General features: G+C 41.6%; 1 protein-coding gene across 1 annotated transcript in view; it reads right to left on the bottom strand.

Annotated features, from left to right (window-relative positions):
* Positions 1-17,238, bottom strand: part of EPG5 (ectopic P-granules autophagy protein 5 homolog) — a 335,394-nt gene that overhangs the window by 142,597 nt on the left and 175,559 nt on the right. The window contains exons 25-26 of the mRNA XM_029580866.1: positions 12,550-12,694; positions 4-175 (exon numbers count right to left, since the gene is read on the bottom strand). Of these exons, the coding sequence (XP_029436726.1) occupies positions 4-175; positions 12,550-12,694 (317 nt within the window). The remainder of the gene's footprint in view (positions 1-3; positions 176-12,549; positions 12,695-17,238) is intronic.

Genomic DNA, 17,238 nt, shown 5'->3' with positions numbered 1-17,238 from the left:
TACTTTGCATGTTGTTGCAAGATGATCAGATCTTTCTGCAAGAAATGAACTGCTTCTTTTCGATTTTGGAAACTGGAGGAGGAAATCACTGGCACAGGCACTTTCATGGGCTTCGTGGGAATACAAGAGCTCGGAGCATCATGCTTCTTCAAATTACTCAGGATTCTGTCCTTTGCTTTAGAAAAAGAATGGAAAATGTCTAATCACTTATTTGAGTAATTATTAATACTTTTCTTCAACCTTTCGAATAAGGGGACCATGTTACCAAAAGCATAATTATTAAAATAAAATTATTAAATTATTCTATCTCAAGTTACTTATTGCATGAATGAATGAATGAATGAATGAATGAATGAATGAATGAATGAATGAATGCAATGCATCTAGATTTTCTGATGTTTTGTGATTGATTTTTGTCAAGACAAAAGTCTGACTAGGGCACCAAGCTTATAGCAAAACCAAGTTTCAACTTGGACAGAACAGAAAAAAAGCAGACATAACAAAGTTGATGCCATTGATTATAATCAGAGCAGCATAAGATATTTGCCAGCCTTAGGGTATTTCAGCCTCAGGAAGCAATAAACATTCTCATCTGAGGGCTTGGAGAGGGGGGTGAAGAGGGGAAATAAAAGGAAGTTGTTTGTGAACAGAACAAAGAGGCATTAATGGAGTTTTAAAAGGTGGCCCCTTTTCTTGTGCACCTCAAAAGTATTTTGTAGATTGCAATCCATCTCTTTGACCACTCCAAATATGTCCAAAGTATCCTCTTTTGCAATAAAGAATATCCAAATATCTGGAGATATTTGCCCTTTTGCCATAAAGCTATATGAGTCTGTACTGCCTAGGTGAGAAAACAAATAACTAAATGATAGCAAAGGGACCTTTAACTGTTTCATTACAAAAGCTATCAAAAATATTTTCACTCCAACACACATCTACTTTCTAGTTGTGAAAAATGAAATCTCCTTGATGTTTAATAAACATGGCCAATCATATGTTGCAAATTATCTTCCATCTGTGGAGGAAGGCTGGACAGTATGTTTGACTGTCCTTACACACATGCGGTAACTCCTGCATCTCTCCTGGCTTCCTTAGAACTACGAGAACATAAGCGGAATATGAGGAATCGAAGGAGGAACTTGAGAAACTGGGCATCTAAACAGCAGATTAAATTTAATGTGGTCACAAGTACATACTGGCAACTGCATATTAAAACTAACAGTTTTAAATCAAATTTTAAAAAGTTTTTTTCAGTCAGTGATCTATGGAATCTGTCACAGAATGTGGTTAAGGTTAGTACAGTAGTATATCTGAGCTTAAAAAAATAGTTTGGCTGGGTCTGTTGGTCTCTTCCAAGTGACCCAGAATGGCCACTGTCAGAAACAGAATACTGGGCTTGATAGACCACTGGTCTGTCCCAGCATGGCACTTGTGTTTTCTTTCTATACAAAATGAGAGTAGGGCTGCCCAGATTCTGTGTCTACAGCTCATGCACGCCTATGACAGATCTTCCTCTTTTACTTAAAGGAAGAAAAAGTTGTGTCAGCAATTTGTTTAGTGGCAATTACTTATAATTGCTTCTAAGCAGCAATCAAGCTAGTCAGAAAATACTTTTTAAGTAAGGGTGATCCCTTCTAATGAAATTCTTTGGACTAAATGGATTTACTGAATGTAAAGGAAACATGACTATTTGTTTTAGCCAAAATAAGACTTGCAGTTGCTCCTAAAAACAGTAATTTGATGCTAGTCTGAATTTCCAAGTGCTATGTAGTTAAAAAAAAAAATTGTAGAGTCAAATAAATTAGACTCTCTCATATATGATAGCAAGCCAGAGTTATATTAAAATACTGAATAACCTAACCTACTTTGCATTAGATAAGATGTTGTTAGTCATTGCCCTCATTTAGCATTCAGTACTGAGTTCTACTGCTGGCTTTAGAAATCCTGAAAAAGCTATAAATAGATGACTACGGGCAGAGCCATAGCCAGGCAATTTGGCATCTATGGCCAAGTGAAAAAGTGTGCCCTCAGCCTGAACACAACATATGATACCATGAGCTGGGAGACTGTTAAATGTTGGGGCTTCAATTTTTATTTTCACCCAGCAGTTTCTTCCTGCTCCTTTGGGCTTCCAGCTCACTTGTAACAAGTACAATCCTGGCATCATGAGTCATCATTCAAAAACCGAACTGGAAACCCTGAGAAATCAGATATTGCATGCCATGCAACATCAGAGAAATTTATTTATGAAATGCATTTCTATTTCTCTGAAAGAGAAATATATTTCCTTCTGTATTGTGCAAAATAAAGTATCATGAGCCGCACATTCCCAAAGGTGGCCTATTCCATTCACTAAACTGAATATAAAATGCTTTTTTCCACCCTTGCTGTCTGGACATTTTAATTTTCTAATTACTTTGGTCCTGTTTGGAAAACAGAACAAATCAGGCTGCTATAAATCCCTACACAGAAACTACATGCTAGCAGAAGTCCTCACCTCAGTCACACGTGCAAAACACAGATACAACCTCATTGTTGTGGGAACGCTGGAGGCGGTCCCATTTCTGAGAGATTGTGTACCCTTAGGCCACGACACGACCACAGAGAAGCTACGGGAAGCGCCGAGGCAGGCGAGGAGAGTCCAAGCACAGGCTGAAGATGTAGGATTCTGGCCTCTGCCGAAACTGATCACATCAAAGAGACCCAGCAACACAATGTTGGTCTCTGGGGTAGCCCTCCGGCGACTCGATAGCCCTTTCGGATCTGCCGTATGGAACAGCAGAAGCGACAGGACGGACAGAGGCTGAAGGGCAATGACATCAGACGAAGACGAAGACTCAGGATACGTGAGGGCTTCACATGAAGAGTCAGGATACTGGAAGAATGAGACTAGACTCAGGATACTTGAGGGATGAGCCCAAAGATTCAAGATACGTAGAGGACTCAGACAGAGTCACAAGTTACTTGAAGATTCAGGATTACTTGAAGGATGAGCCCAAAGATTCAAGATACATAGTGGACTCAGACAGAATCACAAGTTACTTGAAGATTCAGGATTACTTGAAGGATGAGACGGAACTCAAGTTACTTGAAGAACTGAGACTAGATTCAAGTTGCTTGAAGATCTGAGATAGCGCTCAAGTTACTTGAAGAACTGAGACGAGACTCAGGTTGCTTGAAGAACTGAGACGGTATTCCAAGGTACTTGAAGGACTCAGACGGAGTCACAAATCAAGAGTTCTGAATAGGTACTGCCACACCACGTGCCCTACACAGCCAATCAAGGCAGGTCACGGACCACGCTGGTGGTTCCCAACTCAGGTTACTTGGAGGTTCCACGACGAAGACTCTGACGAGGTCTGCACCGAGGCGTGCCCTCCACAGCCAGCCAATGCAAGGCACAGATCATGCAGATATGGTACAGGTTTAAGCAGAGTTCATTCATGTGGGCAAGGCAAACGCAAGAGGCTCCGAAGACCCAGAAAGGATACAGGATAAGGAGAAGAACCTCAGGATCCCAGGGACGCTGAGAAAAAGGCTCAGTGCGTGGCTCGAGCAAACACGGAGTATGGAACCTGATGCTCGAAGGGTTAAAAGCTGGAATCTTCTGGAGGCTTACGCTGCCGAAGCAAAGGACATCTGGATAAAAGAAGATCAGGAGGTGAAGAGGTCCAAAGGAAAGGACATCAGGACTTCAGGAACTCTGAAGGACGAAACATCAGGAACTGGACGAACAAGACACAGGATCAGACGAGAGACCTTAACGAAGACGAAGACATAGAATTCCAACATGGAATAGAGTGCCAACGAGAAGCAGGATGAAGAGAAGTCCTAAGGAGGACTGACACCTTGCGAAGGCAATGAAGCAATGGAGACAGGCCCTTTTTATAGGGCAGAAGAGACTCCCATGATGACATCACAGGAGAACCACACCCATGCTGGCCCTTTAAGAATAGAGAGGAGGCACAGCCCCACACCTAAGGAAGAAGTGGACCTTGGAGAGCGGCATCCCTGCCACTGAGCGCAGGAGCAGAGCTAGGCAGCAAACCAAGCCAGAGGGTGGGAGGCGGCTTTCTGCCGCGAAGAGGACACTGGAGACAGCTCTCGGAGGCAAGGCCGAGAATGAAGGCCCCTCCCCACGGAGAGGACAAAGTAACGTTGGCAGCCTCCAGGCCGCAAAGGCAACACCCGGGCGGCTCCCTGCCGCTGAGTAGTGCAGGAAAGTGGCAGTCTCCGGACCGCATGGGGAGCAACGGCGATACCCTGCCGCGGCACGGCTGTAAGAAGGTCGGCAGCCTCCGAGCCGCGAAGAACGCCATTGGCGGCCTCCTGGCCGCAAGGGCTATGCAGGGGGTGGCTCCAGCTGCGCATGAGAAGACGTCGGCGGTCTCCGGGCCGCGGGGAAAAAGGAAAAAAAAAAAAGAGATGAGAGGCTGCCAAGGTAGAATCGTAACACTCATCAAATACAGAATAAAGAAACCATAAATAGAAATGAGCAGACAAAAATTGAACATCACAGCAAGCCAGACTGTATGCAGTGCAACTATGGAAAATCAGAATTACATTCCTCAAACATATAAAATCAAGAAATATAAGCCATTAACAATACTAATAAAAAGAATAAATATTTCAAAGCAACTGATGAACATCCAATAATTGAAAACTCATCTAAACATATTCCAAATGGCCATAAAATATTCCAAATCATTAGAAACATCACCAAAACAACACCCAATAGATTAAAACTAATGAAGATATTTAAAAATCCCCCACATTCCAAACCTGGGAACTTTTGATTTCTAGATGCCCTGAGATTGTCATGGATTAGCCGGGAGAGATTGTTGCACACAAAGTTCCTGCTCTCTCTCCCATGCTTAGTCATACACAGATTCAAATGCTAAATCATAAATATACACACATGTTGAATTATACACGCACACACAAACAAATACTTACACGCTCTGTTTCTCATGCTCAGTCATATACACCCATGTATGATGGTCTCTCATGCTCAATCATACACACATACATGATCTGTCTCATGTTCAATCATATACACACCTGCTCTCTTATACTAAATCATACACATACCGCTGTCTCATGCTCAGTAATACACATACCGCTGTCTCATGTTCAATCATATACACACACACTGACTCTCATGCTGAATCATATGCACTCACTCACACACACACACACACTCTGTCTCTCATACTCAGTCATATTATATGCACATTCCTTCTGTCTCACATGCTCCATCTCTCTCATACACACACACACACACACACACCTGTCTCTCATGCTTTCACTCGTTTCCCAGTCTGTAAAAACAAGGGACGATAGCAGCCTCCTCCTTCAGCTCGGACAGTCACTAGACTCTTCCTCTTGCTTCTAGTTTTTGATCCTGCTACTCCAGCTCAAAACTGTGGCGAGGGAGAGGGGGGACGCCGATGCTGCTTCTTTCCACCCAACGGGTCATTCTCCTCTTAACTGCTGAGAGGTGGAGGGTTGAGGAGGCCGATTCTGCTTGCAAATATGCTGGCCACGTTCCTTCTGACTGCTGAGGAGGAAAAGGGGGTTGGGAGGAAATGCTGCTTCTTGTGGCTCTACGGCCATGTTTCTTCCGACTGCCGGAGTGGGGAGAGGAGTGGAAGGCTGATGCTGTTCCTTTCAGCCTCGTGGGCCACGCTCCTCTTGACTGCAGGGTTGGGAGGCCATTGCTGGTAGCTGTGGCTCCACGGCCGTGCTTCTTCTGACTACTGGGACAGAGAGTGTGAAAGGCTGATGCTGCTTGTGGCAACTCCAAGGGCTCAGCCTGCACCTTCTGACTTCGAGGCCGAGGGAGGCTTATGTTTCTTCTTTTGGCCGAATGGACCACTTCTGATCACGGACAAAAGGAGGGGCTGCGAGGCTTCCTTTTGAGTTGGGCACCATTGGTGATTTTTGTTTCTCCCAATTTGGACCTCCCCCACCCCACCCCCACACAGCCCACCTTTCATGGACAACCCTGATGGAAGAAAGGACACCAGAAGCAGGCACAGCAGTTCTTGTCCAAAAACTGTTTCGGGTGGAGGGGAAACAGTTCTTTAGCCAAACTGTGAGACAGATAGTGCCCCTTGATAGATGGCTCCTATGGCCAAGGCCTTATCGGCCATAGGCTAGCTATGGCTCTGACTAAGGGTCACCAAAGCTCAACACAGCTTTACTGCTAAGAACACACAAATTTTACCAAATAAAAATTCCCAGCAGCATTTCATGATTACCACTTGGATAAAGTAATGAAATTACCACTAAAACTATTAGAACTATTGCACAAAAGATTTCAAGCAATATATTTATTTTTTGAGAATTCGATCAAACCCCAGTAGGCCACTACCAGACACATAGTGAATTCACTAATACATTTAAAGGACGTTAGACACATTCCTACTCCCATAGCAACCTAAAACTTAACTAAGAACTGATCAAAATTGAGATGAAGGCAGCAGTCCAGCAGCAAGAGGGGGGCTTCCCAGTCTTTTGCATAGAATGTCACATGTATGATTTTTTACCCACCGGTGAGAAGTTGTACATGTGCATGCGATGCAAAGAGCTCCTGGCTCTAAGAGAACGAGTCCAATCTCTGGAGGCTAGAGTGGCAGACCTGGAGGAGCTGAGGCAGACAGAGAGGTATATAGATGAGACCTTCAGGGACATAGTAGTCAAGTCCCAACTTCAGACTGGCAGCCCTGGTGCTGCCTTGGAGGAAGGTGGTCTCATGATGGGACAGCACCAACCAGGTGCAGCAAGAAAGGATCCTGTAGCAAGGACCTACTCTCCAGGTGATGCATTGTCCTTTTGCACTGAGGATATCTCCCCAAGGCCTACTGCCCAGGAGGGAAGGGTTAGGTCGGCCATCGTAGTTGGTGATTCAATCATTAGGAATATAGATAGCTGGGTGGCTGGTGGGCGTGAGGATCACCTGGTAACACATGCCTACCTGGTGCGAAGGTGGCGGACCTCACGCGTCACCTAGATAGGATTTTAGACAGTGCTGGGGAGGAGCCGGCTATCGTGGTACATGTGGGCACCAACGACATAGGAAAATGTGGGAGGGAGGTTCTGGAAGCCAAATTTAGGCTCTTAGGTAGAAAGCTTAAATCCAGAACCTCCAGGGTAGCATTCTCTGAAATGCTCCCTGTTCCACGCGCAGGTCACCAGAGGCAGGCAGAGCTCCGGAGTCTCAATGCGTGGATGAGACGATGGTGCAAGGAAGAGGGATTCAGTTTTGTTAGGAACTGGGGAACCTTTTGGGGAAGGGGGAGTCTCTTCCAAAGGGATGGGCTCCACCTTAACCAGGGTGGAACCAGACTGCTGGCGCTAACCTTTAAAAAGGAGATAGAGCAGCTTTTAAACTAGAACAAAGGGGAAAGCCGACAGTCGCTCAGCAGTGCATGGTTCGGAGAGAGGTATCTTCAAAGGATACTAATGATGCATTAGAATTAGGGCATCCCGACAGTGAGGTTCCAATAATTAGAAAAATAGTCCAAGTGCCTGTAACTAAAAACTCACCTGAGCTAAAAAATTCTAATTTATCCCTATCAATTAAAAAGCAGAATGAAAATACAAACAAAAAACAAACTTTGAAATGTTTGTATGCTAATGCCAGAAGTCTAAGAAGTAAGATGGGAGAATTAGAATGTATAGCAGTGAATGATCCTTCATGATACTTATATAACTGTTCTTTGTTCAACTCCCAGATCCTCATGTAAGAGTGCAAAGGGTTAACTATTAACAGAACAATTTGACAAAAATAAATTTTTTTGTCAAATTGTTCTGTTAATAGTTAACCCTTTGCACTCTTACATGAGGATCTGGGAGTTGAACAAAGAACAGTTATATAAGTATCATGAAGGATCTGTTTTGAGGTTTTCATAGTATTTTAAGGATCCTCTTAAATTGTATTGGTGCCTATTGATAATAGATTAGCAGTGAATGATGACATAGACTTAATTGGCATCTCAGAGACATGGTGGAAAAAGGATAACCAATGGGACAGTCGTATACCGGGGTACAAATTATATCGCAATGACAGAGAGGAGCACTCGGGAGGAGGTGTGGTGCTTTATGTCCGGGATGGCATAGAGTCCAACAGGATAAACATCCTGCATGAGACTAAATACAAAATTGAATCTTTATGGGTAGAAATCCCTTGTGTGTCAGGGAAGACTATAGTGATAGGGGTATACTACCGTCCACCTGGTCAAGATGGTGAGACGGACAGTGAAATGCTAAGAGAAATTAGGGAAGCTAACCAAATTGGTAGAGCGGTAATAATGGGAGACTTCAATTACCCCAATATTGACTGGGTAAATGTATCATCAGGACATGCTAGAGAGATAACGTTCTTGGATGAAATAAATGATAGCTTTATGGAGCAATTGGTTCAGGAACCGACGAGAAAGGGAGCAATTTTAGATCTAATTCTCAGTGGAGCACAGGACTTGGTGAGAGAGGTAACGGTGGTGGGGGCCGATTGGCAATTGTGATCATAATATGATCAAATTTGATTTAATGACTGGAAGAGGAACAGTGTGCAAATCCAAGGTTCTCGTGCTAAACTTTCAAAAGGGAAACTTTGATAAAATGAGAAAAATTGTTAGAAAAAACTGAAAGGAGCAGCTACAAAAGTAAAAAATGTCCAAGAGGCATGGTCATTGTTAAAAAATACCATTCTAGAAGCACAGTCCAGATGTATTCCACACATTAAGAAAGGTGGAAAGAAGGCAAAACGATTACTGGCATGGTTAAAAGGGGAGGTGAAAGAAGCTATTTTAGCCAAAAGATCTTCATTCAAAAGTTGGAAGAAGGATCCAACAGAAGAAAATAGGATAAAGCATAAACGTTGGCAAGTTAAATGTAAGACATTGAAAAGACAGGCTAAGAGAGAATTTGAAAAGAAGTTGGCTGTAGAGGCAAAAACTCACAGTAAAAACGTTTTTAAATATATCTGAAGCAGAAAGCCTGTGAGGGAGTCAGTTGGACCGTTAGATGATCGAGGGGTTAAAAGGGCACTTAGAGAAGATAAGGCCATCGCGGAAAGATTAAATGATTTCTTTGCTTCGGTGTTTCCTGAAGAGGATGTTGCGGAGGTACCCGTAATGGAGAAGGTTTTCATGGGTAATGATTCAGATGGACTGAATCAAATCACGGTGAGCCTAGAAGATGTGGTAGGCCTGATTGACAAACTGAAGAGTAGTAAATCACCTGGACCAGATGGTATAAACCCCAGAGTTCTGAAGGAACTAAAAAATGAAATTTCAGACCTATTAGTAAAAATTTGTAACCTATCATTAAAATCATCCATTGTACCTGAAGACTGGAGGATAGCAAATGTAACCCTAATATTTAAAAAGGGCTCCAGGGGCGATCCGAGAAACTACAGACTGGTTAGCCTGACTTCAGTGCCAGGAAAAATAGTGGAAAGTGTTCTAAACATCAAAATCACAGAACATATAGAAAGACATGGTTTAATGGAACAAAGTCAGCATGGCTTTACCCAGGGCAAGTCTTGCCTCACAAATCTGCTTCACTTTTTTGAAGGAGTTAATAAACATGTGGATAAAGGTAATCCGGTATATGTAGTATACTTGGATTTTCAGAAGGCGCTTGACAAAGTTCCTCATGAGAGGCTTCTAGGAAAAGTAAAACGTCATGGGATAGGTGGCGATGTCCTTTCGTGGATTGCAAACTGGCTAAAAGACAGGAAACAGAGAGTAGGATTAAATGGTCAATTTTCTCAGTGGAAGGGAGTGGACAGTGGAGTGCCTCAGGCATCTGCATTGGGAACCTTACTTTTCAATATATTTATAAATGATCTGGAAAGAAATACGACAAGTGAGATAATCAAATTTGCAGATGATACAAAATTGTTCAGAGTAGTTAAATCACAAGCAGATTGTGATAAATTGCAGGAAGACCTTGTGAGACTGGAAAATTGGGCATCCAAATGGCAGATAAAATTTAATGTGGATAAGTGCAAGGTGATGCATATAGGGAAAAATAACCCATGCTATAATTACACAATGTTGGGTTCCATATTAGGTGCTACAACCCAAGAAAGAGATCTAGGCGTCATAGTGGATAACACATTGAAATCGTCGGTTCAGTGTGCTGCGGCAGTCAAAAAAGCAAACAGAATGTTGGGAATTATTAGAAAGGGAATGGTGAATAAAACGGAAAATGTCATAATGCCTCTGTATCGCTCCATGATGAGACCGTACCTTGAATACTGAGTACAATTCTGGTCACCGCATCTCAAAAAAGATATAATTGCGATGGAGAAGGTACAGAGAAGGGCTACCAAAATGATAAGGGGAATGGAACAGCTCCCCTATGAGGAAAGACTAAAGAGGTTAGGACTTTTCAGCTTGGAGAAGAGACGACTGAGGGGGGGATATGATAGAGATGTTTAAAATCGTGAGAGGTCTAGAACGGGTAGATGTGAATCGGTTATTTATTCTTTTGGATAGTAGAAAGACTAGGGGGCACTCCATGAAGTTAGCATGGGGCACATTTAAAACTAATCGGAGAAAGTTCTTTTTTACTCAACGCACAATTAAACTCTGGAATTTGTTGCCAGAGGATGTGGTTAGTGCAGTTAGTATAGCTGTGTTTAAAAAAAGATTGGATAAGTTCTTGGAGGAGAAGTCCATTACCTGCTATTAAGTTCACTTAGAGAATATTTATTTATTTATTTAAGTTTTTTTATATACCAACATTCAAGACGATAGTCCCATCATGCTGGTTCACAAGAAACAGGGGTGCGATTATAATAAACTTTACAATTTGAACAATAGTGCAGAAAAGCAGTTACATGTAACAAGGAAATCAATAACTTGGAGTAAGAAGGGAAATGTAGATCAGATAATTATATAAATATAACAACATTGTAAGAGGAGGCTATTAATGCTAATACTAGCGAAGTGTGTTGATTGATGGAAGTTAAATAATGTTGGAGTTAGGAAAGGCTTGTGTGAACAGCCACATCTTGAGTCTTTTCTTGAAGATTGAGATGCTGGGTTCCATTCTAAGATCTGGGGGAATGGAGTTCCATAAAGTTGGACCGGCTGTGGAGAAGGCCCGATCTCTAAGCGTGATGTGTCTGGTAGTTTTGGCTGGAGGTACTTGAAGTGTTCCTTTGTAAGCTTCTCTTGTCGGTCTTGTTGAGTTGTGTAATCGTAGTGGGATATGGAGATCAATTGGGGCTAATTGATGGATGTTTTTGAAAATGGTGAGAATGGCCTTGTAGATTATTCTGAAGTGGATGGGCAGCCAGTGGAGGCCTATCAGGATAGGGGTTATGTGTTCTCTTCTCCTGGTGTTAGTGAGTATCCGGGCGGAGGCATTTTGGACCATTTGCAGTGGTTTGGTGTGTGATGAAGGGAGACCAAGCAAGATGGTGTTACAATAGTCCAGCTTTGCGAAAATAGCCACCTCCATTAGCAATGGTAACATGGAATAGACTTAGTTTTTGGGTACTTGCCAGGTTCTTATGGCCTGGATTAGCCACTGTTGGAAACAGGATGCTGGGCTTGATGGACCCTTGGTCTGACCCAGTATGGCATTTTCTTATGTTCTTATTTCTAAATAAGAGTTCTAGAGAGCAGTGGTTCCAAAACCTGTCCTGAAGGACTCTCAGCCAGTCAGGTTTTCAGGATATCCACAATGGATATGCATGAGATCAAATCTGCATGCATCCTGAGGATAGGTTTGGGATCCTCTCTTCTAGAGGAACTGCATTTAACTGAATATTTCTAGCACAGTTGGCTTTTCCCCAAAAATGTATGCTCCATGATAGCACATAAGCTGGCTCTCTTGGAATACAGCTACAATTGTAGGGCCTGTAATTCTCACTCAGGAAGGCTAGGGTATAGACACAATGCAGTGCACATACAGGCCTGTGAGTCTTCAGGTTAGCAAATGTGATTATGGTATATAATCATCAAGGAGAGAAGCAGAACGTTACATTAGATGGTGTCAGTTTTGGAATTTGAGTTCAAGAATGCCTCTGCCACAAACTCTGACTTTGGCTAACTCAGTTTATCATCGTGTGCTTCTGGCCCTCAACAAGATACATATTTCTATCTGGCTTTCTTAGTCAATAATTCTTCTAAAACTCATCGATTTACCACTCCATCAGACAAAAAAGCTTTGCATAATATATACATAATGAAAGAAATCACAACTTATAGACTTTCATTGCACAAATGAAATGGTGCTCAACATATTTTATGATGATTATGATTTCTGAAGCATCTTGTTAGACGTGTCTTCTGCAAAATCTTTAAGGCCATCACTATATTCTAAAACAGTAAAATATCCAAAGCAATCCTACAATTTTCCTCACCCCTAATGTCTAAGTAATATTAAGTCACTGATCATTGCAATAAGCAATGCAAACTACTGTGTAACAATCTATGTATAACATGGCATAATGAAGCACTAATTGTAGCTTGCTGTTAATGCTAATTATGTGCAATTAAATCTGCATTACAAAATACTGTTTACCTGCCAAAGGATTAGTGAAGTCTGAGGAGACAGATAAATTGCTGGAAGCTGCATGAGACCCAAATTTAATCCGATTCCAAAAATCGATAGCTTCTTGAAACTCATGATGTATTTGTTCAGTGTTAACATATTCCATCCATAGGTCCTACAAAAAAAAATAAATAAAATGAAATATGCAATGTGACATTGGTCTCGCTGCTGACAGTTAATTTGCTCCTGCGAATACATGGTTATTTATATTTTGTTTGATATTTAATGATGTATGCATATTATCTTTAAAACCCTTGTTTCTGTAAAGCCTGTTGCTGTCAAATGTTTTACTGTTTTTTAAACTGTTACATGTAAAGCCTGTTGCTAATTTATTGTTTCACTGTAAACCGAGGTGATGTATGTCTATACGTACCGCGGTATAAAAGAATCTATAAATAAATAAATAAATATTTTTTTCAAAATTATATACAAAGTAGCCACAAAAAGTCTACACTCTCTTGAAAATTTTTCACATTTTGTTATGTCAGTGTGTAAGACTTGCATGCATTTAAATGAGGATTTTTTTCAACTCATTAACAAACCACACTCCACACTTTTCAGGATCAAAAATGTTTTATTGGTGAACAAAGCATATTCGTATAAGCAAGACTGAAATCCACCTACCGCTGAGTCAATACTTGGTGAAGGCACTTTTGGCAGCAATTATAGCTACAAGTCTGTTGGGATAGGTCTCCATCAACTTTGCACACTCAGATTTGTCAATATTTGACCATTCTTCTTTATGAAACTGTTCAAGTTCTGTCAAGTTCAGAAAGAGCTGTGGCACTGCCCCATATGGTGATGTCGTCAGTCATTACCAGCATTCACCATATTAGAGGTGGCCCAAAATTCCAGAGGCACAGTGCATTTTGAATCCGGTGGAGAGGAGGCCGTGTTGACAAGGTCTGCATGCTGCACTTTGACTTATCATCCTTGGGATTTTCAAGCCCTGCTATTGCTCCAAGGGATGAGAAAGCTGTGGGACCACCACCATACAGTGACATCATCAAGCATCGCCAGCATTCACCATATTAGGAGTGGCACATAAGTGAGCCACAGCTTGGCAATTCATCACATAAGGACCTGCCTCTTATGGATATGGTAGATTATTAGGTGATTTTGTGGTAATGTTTTAAAATTTAGTAGATGGGTTTACTGTTGCTTCTTGTGCTGGCAATGCATTGGTACTGTGGCTGGTTTTATTTTTTAATAGGGGTGGGTGGGTTATCCCTGAAGTTACTGGACAAAATGTGTATGATGATTTAAGGAAACATTATGATATTTTAAGGCTCAGTTGATTGGGTAAAAGGAAATTGAAACTGCTGATATGTTACAGGAGAATGATTTTTATCTGTTAAATGTTACAGAATCTTGGCACACATCTATAAGTATACCATTATTAAATTTAATGACACAGCTCACTCCTTTCAAGGTCAGACTAGAAAAGAGAAACAGAGAGGGGGGTTTTGATTTTTTATAAGTCAAAATTTTCAGTATAAAGGGTTCTTTTGGTTATTTATGAGAGGGTGGATGCTTTGTTAATTAAGATTATGAATTTACAGTTTTGCTTGGATTATGCACCACCAGCCTTAAAAGTGAACCTAAGGTTACAATTTTCAGAGGGCTTGTTAAGATTGATATTAAACAATAAGGGCCTTATTTTAAAAAGCATTTACTGCAGTAAAACTGGATTTTACGCAAATAAATGGGCTTTTGAAAATGGCTACAATATATGCCATTGAATTTGTCCATGGGATTTACTTATTTATGTGTACTTTACTCGAGTGAATGGCTTTTGAAAATTACAATAGGAATTAAATTTATGCACGTAACTCCTTTTGAAAAGTACCCCCTAAGAATGTTATTTTATTTGAAGATTTTAATATGCATATGAATAATTTGTCCTCCACTTTACCAAGCAATTTTTAGGTTTAATGGCTATTTCTGGTATGATTCTTTATAAATGTAAAGGGGAAACTACACCAATCATTTGTTAAAGTGTACAATCAATAATTACAATATCTAAAATATATCTTTTATATAACTCTCTATTAATTCACATAACTAAATGTTTCACAACTTTATTTGTTCATATAAACATCCACATAATACGTTATTACAAATTTATCATCACATCAGCTCATATAAATATTTATCTTATGGATATGCCAGTGATACTCAAAAGACATTTTCTTAAAATATAACCCCCACTTTGCCAGCTGTTAACCAAACTGAACCTAAAACACTTCTTATACGCCGATGATGTCCAGATTGTGATCCCCCTTAAAGAATCCATCACACAAACACTGGAATTTTGGGAAAACTGCCTTCAGAAATCAACTGCCTCCTTACCAGCTTAAACTTAATACTAAACTCCTCAAAAAGTGAACTCCTTCTTATATCCCCTGAAAACAGCAAAATCACTACGAATCCACCAGCCAACCTTCACATCTCACAAGCAAGAAACTTAGGAGTTATTATTGATAACCGTTTAAACCTAAAATCATTTATTAACCAAACAACTAAGGACTGTTTTCATAAACTTCATGTCCTGAAAAGAATAAAACCACTCTTCCACTTTCACGATTACAGAACAGTTCTGCAAGCAATAATCTTCTCTAAGATAGACTACTGTAACTATCTTATTAGGTCTCCCCTAGTCTCACACCAAACCTCTTCAGATGGTCCAAAACACGGCAGCCAGAATATTGACAAACATGAGGAGAAGAGAACACATATCTCCCATCCTCAAAGACCTACACTGGCTGCCAATTCACTTCAGAATCATACATAAGTCCATTACCACTATCTACAAAGCCATCCATCACCATGTGCCACTCAACCTACAAATCCCATTCAGAAAACATACCTCCACCAGACCCATCAGAGAGGGTTACAGAGACTCTCTACAAGTACCACACACCAAAACTACTCAACATATAACCTTCAGAGACCGGGCCTTCTCTGCTACAGGATCACCACTATGGAACTCCATCCCACCGGATCTTCCACAGGAACTGTGCCTGCTAACTTTCAGAAAAAGGCTTAAGACATGGTTGTTCAAGCAAGCCTTTCCAGACAACAACTGATCCCTAATTCTCCGACAACCACACAGTCAGACATTCTTAGAACACTGTAATCAATTGTAAATAATTGCTCTTCTGTTAAATTTCTTTCGCCTTTTTCTCCTTCTCCCAGTTTTAAACATCCCTGTTTTATTGTAACTTCAGAGTTTCTCCTCACTTGTTACAGTTCTATGTTATTTTCATTTTACACCCCTTGTTAAATGTAAACCAGCATGATGTGAACTTTATCACGAATGCTGGTATATAAAAACACTAAATAAATAAATAAAATAAATAAATACATTATCCTTTCATTCATACAACACACACTCCACCCACCAACATAAAATACCAACAGTGCACCTTTTAAACTTCCAGGAGATTCAATATTATTAATTATCCCTAAATAAGTTCCTCCACTTACTCTGATGTAGCTGGGATCTTCTCTCCTTTCTTATTTCAGAAAAAACAAATCTTCTCCATACTTGCTGGAACCCCTTTTATTTTAGTATTATCAATTCTTCTCCATACTTGCAGGAACTCCTTTTCCAATACTCCTGCGAGTATGAAGAAGAATTGACGAGGTCTCAGGCTTGGTCTCATTCCTTTCGTGGCCTCAGGCCTCTCTGCAACGGGGGTCCTGAGGGATCTTCTGGGGGCAAGCCCTGCCAATGAAGGTGTCCTGGCCCACTCCTCTGTTCCGGTGATAGGCGGCCGCCTGTCTCTCTTCTTCAAGGAGTGGGTCAAGATTACGTTGGACCAATGGGTTCTAAGCATCATCGAAGACGGCTACGCTTTGGATATTACATGCCCGATGCAGGACCTGTTCTTGATGTCGCCCTGCGGGGCCCACGCAAAACGGACAGAGGTGACTCAAACCCTGGGCCGGTTGAAAGCGCTGGGAGCCACTGTCCCGGTCCTGCCGGAGGAGTTTAGGACCGGCAGATACTCCATATATTTCGTGCTTCCCAAGGAGGAGGGCTTCTTCCGTCCGATCTTGGATCTGAAGAAGGTGAACAAAGCGTTTCGGGTACCCCGTTTTCACAAGAAACTCTCCGCTCAGACATTACGGCCGTCCACTCTGGCGAATATTTGGCTTCTTTAGACCTGATGGAAGTGTAACTTCACATAGGGATCTGCGAACAGTATCGGCGGTTTCTCAGGTTTATGATTCTGGGCAAGCATCAGTTTCAGGCGCTCCCTTTCGGATTGGTGACAGCTCCCCGCGTCTTCACCAAAGTAATGTTGGTAGTAGCTGCAGCTTTCAGGCGGGAGGGGATTTTGGTTCATCCCTATCTGGACAATTGGCTCATCCGCGCAAAGTCAGAGAAGCATTTCAGGGCAGCGGTTCAGTCGGTAGTGGACTGGCTTCAATCCCTCGGTTGGGTCATCAATTTTGCCAATAGCCAATTAGTCCCGACCCAGGTGCTGAACTTCTTGGGTGCTCGGTTCGACACATCGGTCTGCAAGGTCTTTATCACGCAGGAGCGAATAAACAAGTTAACGGCACAGATCCGGCGGCTGTTATCTCTACCGCTACCCCGGGTTTAGGATTACTTGCAGGTGCTTGGTTCTATGGCGTCTACTCTAAAGT

This window comes from Rhinatrema bivittatum, chromosome 1 (assembly GCF_901001135.1).
Source record: "Rhinatrema bivittatum chromosome 1, aRhiBiv1.1, whole genome shotgun sequence".
Classification (NCBI taxonomy): domain Eukaryota; kingdom Metazoa; phylum Chordata; class Amphibia; order Gymnophiona; family Rhinatrematidae; genus Rhinatrema; species Rhinatrema bivittatum.
The sequence above is the reverse complement of the archived record's forward strand: the minus strand, read 5'-3'. Positions and strand labels throughout refer to the sequence as shown.